Raw genomic sequence first — 14,179 nt, 5'->3', positions numbered from 1 at the left:
CAAAGGGTGTGTGGGCAAAGGGGTGTGACAAGACAATCACATATGCACACTTTTCCCCCAGTCACATCACATGCTGTAGGTGGAGGTGCATGACTCTTCACTCGATCTGCTGTAACGCTGTGCTTGCCATTATTTCAACAATCAGCTGCGTAAGGTAAGCGCATGTACAATATAGAAATTGGATTTTGTTTTACCAATTCAAGCATCTCATTTTTGAGTGACATTTTTACTGTAGTTTGTTTAATGGTCTCAGGTTACAAATTTGCAAGTTAATGCAAATTGTTTAAAGGAAAATGCTATTATGGATTTTTAGGCAGGATATTTTGTCAGCATATTCTGTGCTTTAAAGTAGTTAAACATTTATAATAGAAATGGCCTCAAACACTTTCTTAGAGGATATTCAGTGGATTAGTGCCTCTTAAAAAGAGCCGATTTTTCCATTTGAGTGTTGTGTTGTGGACCTATATGACGAAACACAAATATAGTCATTTTATACCAGTTAATGGCACAATGGTTTGTTGTATTTGTGAAGTGTGTGGAATAATTAATTAATTGTTTACTCTCTATTAGAAACTCTTGCTGTTTAGTTAGTTCAACATGGCCCAGCTTTATTCTAACCCAGCGGCTGTCCCACCTGGTTTGGAGTACCTTACACAGGTGAGTGAGCCATGTGAAATTAATCATTTCATGTAAATAGGATGGTAAGAGTTGTACAATTACATATTGCCCCAATAAGTGAGCAATATAATGTCAAAAAGGAACAGTTCACACAAATTTTTTTATATATATATATATATATAATTTACTCACCCTTCGTTCTGAAGTGTCTCTTCTGCTTTGAAGAAAGTGGGTAGCCAAACAGTTTCTGGTCCCCACATACTTCAATAGTATGGGGGGCGGGGGGACACACAAATTCTCACTATTAACTAGATGCTTATTAGCATGCATATCACTAACATATTAATGCCTTATTAAAACACATTATTGCCTTATTCTGCATTACTGCCTTATTCTGCATGACCATATTCTACATCTCTTAATCCTATACCCAATACCTAAACTTAACAACTACCTTACTAACTATTAATGAGCAGCAAATTAGGAGTTTATTGAGGCAAAAGTCATAGATAATAGTTAGTTAATAGTCAAAACTGGTCCCTAAATTGAAGTGTGACCAGAAATTCATTCTGGTTTAGAACAACCTGAGGTTTAGTAAACAATGATAGAATTTCCATTATTGGTTGAACAATCTTTTAAAGTTGTACACAATAATTAGTGTGTTAAATGTACAATGGAATATCTCTGCTTTCTGTTCTGCTCTTACAGATTGACCAGATATTAGTCCATCAAAAGATTGAGCTCCTTGAAGGTAACATTTCTGAAGTTATTAAACATTATTTTCGTATATAACTTTACATTTCATCCTTTTTATCTTTTTGTTGGACGCACTAAATTATAAGTCAAATGCTAATGAACAAATGATCTTCTTTTCTAGCCATTATTGGCTTTGAAACTAATAACCAGTATGAGATTAAGAACAGCATGGGTCAAAAGATCTTCCATGCTAAAGAAAACACTGACTGCTGCACACGAAATATCTGTGGCCCTCTGAGGAGTTTTGAGCTGCAGATAAAAGATAATTTTGATCAGGAAGTGATTCACTTAATCAGGCCTTACCGCTGCACATCCTGCTGTTTCCCCTGCTGCCTTCAAGAGGTAACAACTCAGAAGGCAGCTTTTTCTGACCTTTGGAGAGAGAGAGAGAGAGAAATTAAAGAATGGCAAAATTTACAATAAATATGTATATTTACATAATCCATTCTCCAATTATTTTTCCTGTCTGAATGTGACATTGGCTGAAGATGGAGGTACAGGCTCCACCAGGGAATACAATAGGTTACATCAAGCAAGACTGGCACATGTTTAAGCCCAAGTTCTCTATCTACGACATGTCCAAAACAAAGGTGCTGTCCATCGAAGGGCCTTTGTGTGCCATCAGCTGCTGTGGGGATGTGGATTTTGACGTATGTATTTATCTGTTATTGTGTCCGTTTGCCACGTATGTGTGACTGCGATCATTTTTTAGATATTTAAACATACAGTATCAGAGTGAACAATTACTTTTAGTGTTAATATTCACATTGGGTTTCCAGACCAAAAGAAAGTATAATAGTTTGTGTGTGTTTTTCTGTCCTCTGGTGCAGATTACCGGTAAGGATGGGCATTCTGTAGGTCGCATCAGTAAACAGTGGGCTGGCTTCATCAAAGAGACACTGACTGATACAGATCATTTTGGCATTAACTTTCCCATGGACTTGGATGTGAGGATGAAGGCAGTTCTGCTGGGAGCATGTTTCCTTATAGTGAGATATGACACAAAACATTCATTCATCCACCAGTTTAGCTTTTTCCTGTTATTTTCTTTATACGTAAGCCATATTCTTTATATGTCCATTCATATATTTCATTTGATCGTTTCTCTGTGTTGACCTGCAGGACTTCATGTTCTTTGAGCAGACCGGTGACTCCGGACAGCGTTGCAGTGTGTTTGGCTAGTAGGGAGTGGGAGAAAGGTTCTTGGTTCAATTTTTTTCTGGAATATTCATATGTGGTATCACTGCATTTACCACTTGTATGTTGTAATACATTTCCTTCTGAAATCTCCTTGCTCTCTAGAAGAAAAATGTTTCTGTGACCACACCTCTGAAACATGTCATGCATCACCAATTTTATGATAACAAAGTCAAGTGTAATTACACTATCCATCCCCTCTTTTTTACTGAACATCTGTGGAAAGAAGTTGTCATGAACAACTACACATTTGCCTTATCATAGATTTTCACAGTGTTTTTGAAAGGTATACATATAGATTATCGATTAGGAATATTCATTTCCGGTTATAGTGCATGAGTAAGGCTTTTTCTGTTGCCAATGTGCCAAAATAGCATATATCCAGGAATGGCATGCATAAAGATTAAACTGCAATTTTCAGCAGTTATCTGCCAGTGGAGAGCTGATTGATAATTCACCAATTTAGAGGTAGCCTACATAATTGTAGGATTCACACAGAAGCCTCACTAGCCTCCAGATTTTCAGGTTTAAATGTAACAACCTGAATAAGCATTGTTGTGATTTAAAAAAATATTTTCTCTGAAGAAGATGTCGTACATTCAATAGTTAATGTCACCTGAGATTTTAATTTTTTTTTAAAATTAAACATTTCAAAGATGTTCACAGTGGAGAATTAAGCTTTTTAGAACAGAGGTGCTCTGCATAAATGTTGTACAATATATCAGTCAAGAGGGACTAGTAGTAGCAAGGGATAGTAGTAGCTTTTTATTTAATTTTTTCATTGATATGTTTATTATTGAAATGTTGTTGTTATATGCATGTGTTAATTTTATTTAATTTCTTTATTTTCTTAAATATGTGGGTAGATAGTATTTATAGAGTTGTAACTTTTTAGTTTTAGTTACTTTTTCTTATTTGTAAGTCGCTTTGGACAAAAGCGTCTGCTAAATGACAAAAGTAAAAAAGTAAAGAGTGTAAAGACCATCGACTCTACCGTGCGACTCCACCGGGCAGGGACACCGGCAAGGGATAGTAGTAGCTTTTTATTTAATTTTTTCATTGATATGTTTATTATTGAAATGTTGTTGTTATATGCATGTGTTAATTTTATTTAATTTCTTTATTTTTTTAAATATGTGGGTAGATAGTATTTATAGAGTTGTAACTTTTTAGTTTTAGTTACTTTTTCTTATTTGTAAGTCGCTTTGGACAAAAGCGTCTGCTAAATGACAAAAGTAAAAGTAAGTAAAGTAACATAATATTACACTTGTCATTTAATATTCAATCCTCACAATTTATTCTTAATATCTGTGAATATTTCAATTTATACACACAATTTGGTGACTGCTAGCTAACATTTTATTTAGCCTACTCTTTTTAGTGTTGCATATGAGTGGTTTGAGGGGGTGTTGATGACTAATTTCTGAGAACATTATTTAAAAATGTGTTTAATAGCGTGAGGAAACACTTAAAATAGTGTTATTGGATCGTATTGTATTGGACAATACTCGTAAAAAATATATATTTTCAGATGTAGCTCATGTTCTTTTTTTTCTTTTTTATTGAAAAAAACAACAAAAAACAATAACAATTGTCATCGTCAAAACACAACAATCCAACAACCGCTCAGGGACATTCAGTCTTTCAGTCCAAAGGAAGTGCCAAGTCCTTCCACAAAATCATTGATAAACATTTGATAAAGTCAAGAATGTGACACTAAAATAATGTTGTGTAAGAGCAGTTCCAGGATAAATGTAAAGATGTTTCATTGTTTTCTAAACAGAAAGAACAGTTGGTATTAATATCATTCTTAAGTCTTTTAAGAGAGCACTTATATTCTATGAATCAACTTAAATGCAATTTCTCTCGTTTTGTTAGTAATTAAATATTTGTGAGGTAATGACCAAACTTTCTTCCGGGGAATATCACTTACTAAACCATTCCAATAAGAGATTACATAAGGCACAGAAATAGACTCCATCTGAAACAAAACTCTAATTTTCTTATTGTTTTTTGACTTGGATGACGAAAGACACTGTTTTCCAACAAATGTTTTACAAAGATCCACTGAGTGACATGAGATTGGGAAAGAAAGACCTCTAAAAAGCATGAGAACCCCATGTGGCAGTGCATCAGCAACAACTGCAAACTCTTTCAGACGAACAGGAATTCCACGCTTAGCTAAAAACTCAAATTACAGATTGAACCATTTTGATTGAAAAGTTAAGACACAAAAATAACCCGATTTAAAAAAAAAAGAGATGTGTTTATACAGTAGATTCTTGTTATTCCAGATTAGATACGAGTGAGGTGTAAAATTGTGTTTTTTTGCCTATGAAAAAGAGATCATTTGACAGGGATTTTCATGATGTTATAGTTACAGATTAATAAGAAATTTAAACCACCTAGTTTGGAAAAAACAACATTAGGGATCAGATTCCATATAGATGAGGGCTTATTGATACAGTTTTTATCCAATTTATTTTAAAGGTGTTGTTTAAAGTGGTGAAATCAAGAAAGTTTAAACCCCCTTTCTCAATGGTGTTCATAAATACAGATTTTCTAATAAAATGAGTTTATTCTCCCAAACACATTTGAGAAGCATTGTATCAATTTTTTAAAGAATGGCAGTATCAACATTCAAAGAGAGAGCAGCATATGTTAACCTTGACAAACCTTCAGCTTGGGCTAGTAAGATTCTTCCCTTCAATGAGAGATCATCACGTTGGAGCCACATATTCAGTTTTTTCTGAATACTCTCAATTAATGGATTAAAATTTAAGGAGCGTCTAATTCATTTTTTGTTATAATAACACCTAAATAAGATATTTGATCTTTGATTTGAATATTACACATTTCTGACAAATGACATTCTTTGATGGGCATCAGTTCACACTTTGAGAGGTTCAAGAACAGGCCTGATGCTTTAGAGAATTGCTGGATATATTTTAATGCTAAAGGAACTTGATTAGCATCTTGCAAAAAAAGAGTGGTATCATCAGCCAGCTGACTGTTGAGTATCTGTTTGTCAGCAATAGAGATACCCTGAAGACCACTATTAGAAATATAAGAAGCGAATATCTGGGAAACTAGTATATTAAGATGTAGTTCATGTTCCTGTCCACCGCGTACACCGACGTGACGTCATAGAGACGCGGCGGAAGAAGAGTGTTTTCGCCCTAAAGAAGCGCCAGCTCTCATTGAATGAGCCAAGATTTAAATCAGCCTTTATTTTATCTTTCATTTTATATCCTCGAAAAATTGAGTTATCCGCTTTTTGCGTTGGCAGACGACGCCAAATCTTTTGGCTTGAGGTTGCGGTTAAACGGTGAGTAATCGGTGATGCCGACACCCCACATTTTCTGCATCGCGACACCGGAGGCCAAGCAGTGTTTATTTGTGATCGGTGCTTGATTTGCCCGCTGGAATGATGCGTTATATGACCAATGCTTGTGGCGCTCTGTTCTATTAGAAACCTGATGCATCATTTTAGCCAAATACCAGACTGGTACATTAGCAAAGCTCAGCCTGTTCCACTTCACACTTTTCACATAATTCAGAGTAAAAGAGCGGAACAAAGCGCATCGTACACGAGTTTATCTCCGCTGCTCCAGCTCTGCCGTGGATTTGACTCTTCTTGCATGATGGACAAAATACAGCCACATGCATGTGCTAGCTTTCCTTTAAATAACATTAAAAGGTTAAATAATTTTACGGAAACGTTTAAATGAATACATTGACAGTAATACCGAGAAATGGTATTACTGAAATGTTAGGACAATAACAAATGACTGAGATAGCTACCTCAGAAACTTAACTCTTCATTATAGGGCTAAACAATACACTCATGTGACAATGTGATACACTATACTGATCTCATGATACTTTAAACTAGGGCAAAATAGTGTGTGTGTGTATATATATATATATATATATATATATATATATATATATATATATATATATATATATATATATATATATATATATATTAATAATTAAGACATGATGAACAGTTAATAAAAAGTGTTGTTTATTAAAATTTGGTATTACACCATGAATGATCTTGGTCCTTCTCCATGCACAGAGTATTCATGGTTCTGCTTAGCTACAAATACAGAATTATGTTAAAACACTGCACTTTGACACTGACCACATAAATTTAAACATTTTAATTTGTTTTAGTTGTAATGTATTAATAATTATATATACAGTGCACTATAATAATAAACATGGAAGCTCAAATGTGTTACCTTCTGTGTTTACTGTATTTAATGCTAAATTCATTGTCATTTAGGGTGAACTATACACCGTACATATCACTATCTACAATACATATTATTGTATTGTGATTATATTATGACACGTTATAACACCTCATTAGTTACATAGTTATAAGTTAGTTAATAGTTGGCAATTCCATGAATTTTTCTACTTTAATCTCCAAGACCATCCTCTAATAACTGCCAGTGTTTCCGCTACATTCATTCTGCCGTGGCGGCCGATCATCCCCGCCATTTCAGTGACGTCACTCGATTAATTAAAAAATGAACCATCATAGAGTGAAGGTTTATCATTTGTATGTGTTTTATCTTGCCAACTTACACATTCGAGTGATTTTAAGTCATTCCAGCGCAAGACAAGGCGAATAGAACTTATTTCACTGTCCGTGCGCTGATTTCTGTGGCCACAGCTGCCGGACACGGCGCCCGCGCACAGATTTTTAAGCGCGCGCGAACACCTTGTTCATTCTTCATTCGCATTTCCTTGTGTTTGAACAGACGCATACATACAGAATTCTGTGAAAATGGACGTCTCAACAATCATTCTCGATAACGAAGTCACTTATCTTCAGTGAACGAAAACAAGTTAGAAAGAAATAGCATGTGTATCATTATATTGGATCCGTGCATTCGGTCTTAAAGGGACAGCTACCTATAAACACATGCTGTTATATATGACAGAAGAAAAGGGGCATGGTCCACGGGAAAATAATTGTGCCAACAACCCCCGGTGGAAATACAGCCTACCGCCACAGCTGGAAAAAAATCCTAGATGAAACACTTACTGCCCTACAATAAAACATATTTTCAAGGAAGGCCTGATTGAAATACAAATACAATACTGATCCCTAAACCCACCCCATCTCCACCCCCTAGATGTAGATCCAACCACACCCCCTAGATCTTGTGGACTGCTGCAAGCCCTACTTGAACATTTGACGGTAGCCACTAAATAAATATATACAAAATAATTAAACTCATACAGGTTTGAAACAACTTGCAGGTTAGTAAATTATTATAGATTTTTAATTTTTGATTGAACTATTCTTAAAATGGCTACTAGGTCAAAAAGAACCTGATTAGTGACACGTATACTAAACACATTGAGACTAGACCCTTTTCATATACATGTCTGTTTTTGTTTTTTGTTATTATCTGGTTGTTGTTAGTTTGGTCAAGTGGACTGTTGCTAACTGTGCATTCAGCACAAAGACCAAATGCACAAAAAATAATATCGCTGATCTTGCTAATATTTGTATCTCAAATGACAACTAGAGTTTATTTATGTTTCAGGTCACTGAATTTGCTTGCACTCTACATTTTTAGCATTTAGCATTCTGTTGGTTCTTTCCTCTGACAATTGTCATGTTTTCTGTCACGCATTAGCGAGGAGGCAGGCTGGCGCAGGTCGCAGGGTGCTCCTGGATCATGAGAGACAGTGGCAGCAGCCTGGCTCAAACACACTGGTCCAATGAGCTGACGCTGACCGCAGGGCAGGAGGGCTCTGGGGGTGGGGGTGCCACTGGAGGTGGCCATTTAATGAATCCAGCCATGGCCCAGCATGCCCCGAGCCCAGCCCACTTCAAACTGGGGCGCAGAGAGGAGGACATCAGAATGTGGGGTGCAGACTATACTGTCCCTGAGGTGAAGGACGAGGAGGAAAATGTGGAGATGGAGAGTGAAGAGGATCTGGTGGACAGGAAAGCCGAGGGTGGTTTGCAGTTTAATGATAAAGGTGACAATGAGGAGTGGGGCTCGCCAGAGCACTCAAAGCTAGTGGAAATGGAAGTCAGTGTTACAGATGACTTTACCCTCTGCTTGGCCCAGACTAGCCCCAATTCGCTCAAAGAGAGCAAAATGGCCAGGTTGCGGTATAGGGGCCAGAGGTGTTTGAACGTTCGCTACCGTTTGTCCCAGCAGTGGAGAACTTGGCGTCAGCGAGCCAAATGGGCAGGAACTATGGGATACAGGAGGGTACGCAGATGTCACAGACGCCGCCACTCTGGCGGTCGACCTTTCCAGAGACCGCCTGGCAGTTCATTGTTAAATGGAGACCCAGAAGGACGTTTGGGGACAACAGAGGAGAGAGGAGCTGATTTATCTGGTGAGTATGAACTCTCTAATTGATATTTGTGGTATAATTTTGGAAAACAAGTTAGTCTTAGCAGCTTATTTAAAAGAGTTGATAAGATTAAAGGGTTAGTTCACCCAAAAATGTCATTAAAATTCTGTCATTAATTACTCACCCACGTCATTCCAAAACTGTAACATCTTCGTTCATCTTCGAAACACAAATTAAGATATTTTTGATGAAATCCAAGGGCTTTCTGACCCTGCATAGACATCAACACAACTGACACGTTAAAATAGTCTGGATGTCTCTAAAATAGTCCATGTGACGTCAGTAGTTCAACTGTAATTTTAGAAAGCTACAAGAATACTTTTTGTGCACAATCACAAAAATAACGACTTTGTTCAACATGTGTCGTGTTACTCTTGATAATGGCGGTGGAAGGTGGAATCGTTTAATAAAGTTATTTTTGTTTTCTTTGTGCACAAAAAGTATTCTCGTAGCTTAGTAAAATTACAGTTGAAACACTGATGTCATATGGACCATTTTAACAATGTCCTTACTATGTTTCTGGGTCTGGGAACATTTCAGTTCCGTTGCTGTCCATGCAGGGTCAGAAAGCACTTGGATTTCATCAAAAATATCTTACGGGTTTGGAACGACATGAGGGTGAGTAATTAATGACAGTATTTTCATTTTTGGTTGAACTATCCCTGTAATTGTTCAGCATGTGATACCTGACTATTTTTAAAAGAGTTTTTCAGTTTGAAGTATATATTGTGAACATTTGAAAGTTAAACATTTGTCTATGGATTAAAATATCATTTAAAGTAATGCTATTTGTGCTGCTAAAGATATCTTAATTAAAATCATTTAAATTTTTTTATAAAAATAAGAAATATTAAAAGAAATCTATTAATTGTTTATTTTACTGTTTAGTAAAGGTAAGCTACGGTAAATGGCAAAGCATTCCAGCTTGTGACATCTGTTCATTTATCTTCCTCCTTGGCTATGAATGACTCCTATTGATTTCCTAGGCTCCTGTAGCACAAATGGGATTCCGAAAGGTAGGGATGTTATCCATGGTGCAATCATGGGGGACAGGGAGGGACGGGCCTCCCCTGCTACTGTCCAGTCTCAACGGGAAAAGTCCTCCCCACAGAATCAGCTTAGCAGCGAACACATCTCTTGTGTACAAGGTACAACATATCATTTTTCCTAAATATGTAACAGGAACATAGTATATGTAGTTTGATTATTCTTCTCTCACTCCTCCTCTTTCTCAGGTATGCTGGATGAGTTTCTCCAGCAGTATGGGAGTTTGATTCCCATCCATGTGGATGAGGTGGTGGAGAAGCTTCAGGAGATCTTTAACGAGAGCTTTTCAAGTCCTCAAAGGTCAGAGCTGGCTCATACCAATTACTTATTGAATTATTGAATCTTGATATTTAAAATGCCACATTGATGAAAGGCTTGACTGCAAATTCTCATTTTGTATACCATTTTAACTTGTGCCTGTTTACAGGAAGTTAATGGTGCAACATTTAATGCAGTCCTATCAGCGCATGTCCGGAAGTGCAGTGATGCGGGGGTTTCGTGTAAATTACAAGCGTCACGTACTCACCATGGATGATCTGAGCACACTTTATGGTCAGAACTGGCTCAATGATCAGGTGGGCCTCTTGGTTAAAAATAATTTGTAATTATTAATGAACATTATTATTAATATTGGGCCACATTCACTAATCATACGTACACTTGAATGGTTTTTCTATATTTTGGATAAAATTCAGAACCAACTCAAATTGTGACTCTACAATAAGTCTTTCTTATTTTATCACATCACAGTGCATCCTGTATAGTTATACACAATCGTTCAAAAGTTTTTAAAAGTCTCTTATATTCGCCAAGGCTGCTTTTATTTGATCAAACATACAATACAGTCAGTAATATTGTGAAATAATATTACAATTCAACTTAACTGTTTTCTGTTTGAATAGATTGTAAAATGTAATTTAATCCTGTGATGGCAAAGCTGAATTTTCAGCATCATTACTCCAGTCTTTGTCACATGATCCTTCAGAAATCACTCTAATATGGGGGTGGTGATGGCGCAGTGGATAAGACACATGCCTTTGGTGTGAGAGACCTGGGTTCGAATCCACTGTGAGACACCAATGTGTCCCTGAGCAAGACACTTAACCCCTAGTTGCTCCAGAGGCGTGCGACCTCTGACATATATAGCAATTGTAAGTCGCTTTGGATAAAAGCGTCGGCTAAATGAATAAATGTAAATGTAAATATGCTGATTTGGTGCTCAAGAAACCTTTCTTCTCATTATCGATGTTGAAAATAGTTTTGTGGAAACAGTTATCCATTTTTTCAAGATTCATTGATAAACTGAAGTTCAAAAGAACATTTAAAATAGAAATCTTTTGTAACCATATATATCCTATAAATATGGCACACTTGACTTGTGCAAACGTTGTTATATATGGGGATTGTGCTTTGTTTTCATTTATTTATTTATTGATAATTTAGCATATTTCAGATTCATCAGCATTCATTCATTCATCAGAAATTGTGTGTGGAAGCTTTTTGCCACATTTAACAACACTTGTTGTTATTAGTGAATGAGACCCAATATTTTTGTTCTTCATGTCTCTTTCATTGTAGTTGGCCAAATTAGTAACTCTCACAGTTCTTTTGTCACTATTATGGCACTGTCTTTTAAATCAGTTTGTCAGAGTTCTATACAGAAGATATCCATAGTTATGACCCTTTTATTTGATGAATGGGGGGCCCTTGTTCTGGGATTGTGCTGAGTTAGCTCTCTCTCTTACGTTTGTAACTCACTGCGTCACCCAGGTCATGAACATGTATGGGGATTTGGTCATGGATGCTGCTCCTGAAAAGGTAGGCAAAACGTGCACCCACACACATTTACCCATATGAGAACAAGGGAATTTGACTCATGACAAAGCCATTATACGAACGTGTGTCAGTTAAATGACTATGAAAACAGTATGTGAATTAGTTCTCATCTCACAATCTCACCGTGTTTTGTTTTTTAACTTACAGGTCCACTTTTTCAACAGCTTCTTTTATGACAAACTTCGGACGAAAGGTTACGACGGGGTCAAACGGTGGACAAAAAATGTCAGTGATGGGGAAGGAATTTGTCTGTCTTTCACATCAATTTGATTAACACTTGCACATTTTAGAACTGTAAAGTTAAGCTGATTAATTGTTTTTTGCACTACTTTTTTAACTTTTGTGCTAAAAAGTAAGGTGGATACAGCATCATCATTGTAGTACTACATTTATTTCACTGTTGTGTATTCCACTGTTAAATCTCCCCATTAGGTTGATATTTTCCAGAAGAAGTTCTTATTGATCCCTATTCATCTGGAAGTGCACTGGTCATTAGTGTGTGTGAATGTTCCTCGGCGTAGCATCACATATTTCGATTCCCAGAGGACCCTCAACTGTCGTTGCCCCAAAGTAGGTGTTGTTTGTTCTAATGATGCTACTTTAATGGCTATGCTCCTTGAGCAATTTCTTAGCACGTCTTTTTGTTCTACAGCACATTGCCAAATACCTGCAAGCAGAGGCAATCAAGAGAGAACAGAAGGAGTTTTACACAGGGTGGAAAGGCTTTTTCAAAATGGTAGGGTGAAAGGTGAATTTGATGTGCGTGTTTTGTGCGTTAGCGAAAGTATGAGAGAAATAAGGAATAAAAGAGAGTGGAAAAGCCATTTTGTGTATGTGCTGTTGACTCTTCTGTCCTTGTAATGTTTTAGAATGTGGCAAGGCAGAATAATGACAGTGATTGTGGAGCTTTTGTCCTTCAGGTTAGCATTTTTTTCCTCATTAGTCAGCTTCGTTTTTGTATTTTATGTTGTCTGTTATTTTAACACTTGGTTTTACTCACATGTTCACTCTTCTTATCGTTGTTCTCCAGTACTGTAAGTGCCTGGCCCTGGAACAGCCTTTCAGCTTCGGTCAGCAGGATATGCCCAAGCTACGGAGACAAATGTACAAAGAACTGTGTCACTGTAAACTGTCTCTGTGAGACCTGATATCTTACACTTCTAAATAAGCTCAAAGTCCAGACAGCATTTAGGCGGGAAACGTGCAAACGTTTTTTTACCCTCTTTTCGTTCAATGACTTTGTATTTTGACTTGGTGAATGCCATAATCTGTTCGGCCCGTTTGTTTGTTTGCTCAGATCAAAACGCAAGAGGCGTTGTTTTCTAGAAATGGGAGGGGGAGCTGACCTCCGTGAACTGTTCATTGGGTCCCGCCATTTTGTTGGCAATTCTTTTTTTTATTTTTCATGATATTGATGTCAGTAACTTGTATGTTAAAGGTAATACCATCGACTGGTGAGGGAGGAGACTTGCAGACATTTTAAAAATGTAATGCAATATTCATTTACTGAGAGTCAATACGGAACACGACACTATATGAGCAGTTTTGTTTGTTCAATATTGTTTGTCTGTTATGTACCTTTGCGATTTAAGATGCAAAACTATGGAGATGAAAAAAAGAGCAGCTGTTTTATATCTTTTGAGATGCATACGTTGTTGTAAGATGTACTAATAAAAATTAAGAAAATAACTGAGCCTCATCAATTTGTGCATTAGTCATAGTGTTAGAGTTACTGTTCTTGTGTAGTAGTTTGTAATGTGGTGACTTCAAAATGGTTATAAATACAGCAGCTAGCTAACTTTGGTGGACGGGCTAGGCTTGCTAAATTTCTGTGCTTGGATCAAAAAACAAAAACACAAACAGTTGTATATGTGTTGAGTGTACTCTTACAGTATATTAGTCGCCACAGCAGGAACCATACCTTTTTAATGCATATTAAAATAATTTAATAGTAAAATAAAAAGGCAATGATTCACTCATCAATAACACACTTAAATGCTTTAATTACAGAGGAAAGAGCCTAATTATATACTATTATTTAAAGCACGATAAGATTGAAAAAATACAAATCTGGATTATGGGGAATAAGTGTGTGAATTTCTAGTTACTGTGAAAAGTCAAGATGTCAACAACAAAATCAAGTATTTCTGTGTAATAGCAAACTTCTCGTTCACAGTGCTGAATACACAATGACCATACCTGGAAATCTATGGACGCTGATCTACGCCACAGTAGGCCAAGCGAATGATATTTTGAGGTTTAGCTTTAGTCCAATTACATGTTAGCTAAGGCAAGACTGACGTGACTGAGGCGGCTACCA

The 14,179-nt window shown here is 36.6% G+C and overlaps 2 protein-coding genes across 5 annotated transcripts; both read left to right on the top strand.

The window, feature by feature from the left end:
• The first annotated feature begins 68 nt into the window (after positions 1-68).
• LOC306869327 (phospholipid scramblase 1-like) lies at positions 69-3,309 on the top strand. Its single transcript, XM_079416035.1, has 7 exons — positions 69-154; positions 571-657; positions 1,327-1,369; positions 1,496-1,716; positions 1,863-2,024; positions 2,205-2,363; positions 2,497-3,309. The coding sequence occupies exons 2-7, from the start codon at positions 598-600 to the stop codon at positions 2,554-2,556; spliced, it is 705 nt and encodes a 234-aa protein (XP_079272161.1). The 5' UTR covers positions 69-154; positions 571-597; the 3' UTR covers positions 2,557-3,309.
• A 2,154-nt stretch (positions 3,310-5,463) lies between these two features.
• On the top strand, positions 5,464-13,528 carry LOC306869394 (sentrin-specific protease 3-like). 4 transcript variants are annotated; one of them, XM_079416158.1, is made up of 11 exons: positions 5,464-5,899; positions 8,241-8,958; positions 9,963-10,124; positions 10,212-10,323; positions 10,451-10,598; positions 11,794-11,841; positions 12,007-12,084; positions 12,292-12,429; positions 12,512-12,595; positions 12,729-12,779; positions 12,890-13,528. In XM_079416158.1, the coding sequence occupies exons 2-11, from the start codon at positions 8,283-8,285 to the stop codon at positions 12,998-13,000; spliced, it is 1,608 nt and encodes a 535-aa protein (XP_079272284.1). In that variant the 5' UTR covers positions 5,464-5,899; positions 8,241-8,282; the 3' UTR covers positions 13,001-13,528. The 4 variants fall into 4 exon arrangements, 2 of the variants coding, with proteins under 2 accessions (XP_079272284.1, XP_079272285.1); XR_013784170.1 differs by having other exon boundaries at positions 5,700-5,899; positions 12,512-12,607; XM_079416159.1 differs by having other exon boundaries at positions 5,700-5,899; positions 12,292-12,607.
• The last annotated feature ends 651 nt before the right edge of the window (positions 13,529-14,179 follow it).

Source organism: Barbus barbus, assembly GCF_936440315.1.
Source record: "Barbus barbus genome assembly, chromosome: 5".
NCBI classification, from domain to species: domain Eukaryota; kingdom Metazoa; phylum Chordata; class Actinopteri; order Cypriniformes; family Cyprinidae; genus Barbus; species Barbus barbus.
The sequence above is the reverse complement of the archived record's forward strand: the minus strand, read 5'-3'. Positions and strand labels throughout refer to the sequence as shown.

Bases quoted from the DNA above. Each gene is read 5' to 3' on its own strand.
- LOC306869394 (XM_079416158.1), top strand. From the start codon at position 8,283: ATGAGAGACAGTGGCAGCAGCCTGGCTCAAACACACTGGTCCAATGAG. The intron at 12,085-12,291 runs GTCAGTGATGGG...TCTCCCCATTAG, and splicing joins TCAAACGGTGGACAAAAAAT to GTTGATATTTTCCAGAAGAA. The intron at 12,430-12,511 runs GTAGGTGTTGTT...TTTGTTCTACAG, and splicing joins TCAACTGTCGTTGCCCCAAA to CACATTGCCAAATACCTGCA.
- LOC306869327 (XM_079416035.1), top strand. From the start codon at position 598: ATGGCCCAGCTTTATTCTAACCCAGCGGCTGTCCCACCTGGTTTGGAG. The intron at 658-1,326 runs GTGAGTGAGCCA...CTGCTCTTACAG, and splicing joins GTTTGGAGTACCTTACACAG to ATTGACCAGATATTAGTCCA. The intron at 2,025-2,204 runs GTATGTATTTAT...CCTCTGGTGCAG, and splicing joins GTGGGGATGTGGATTTTGAC to ATTACCGGTAAGGATGGGCA.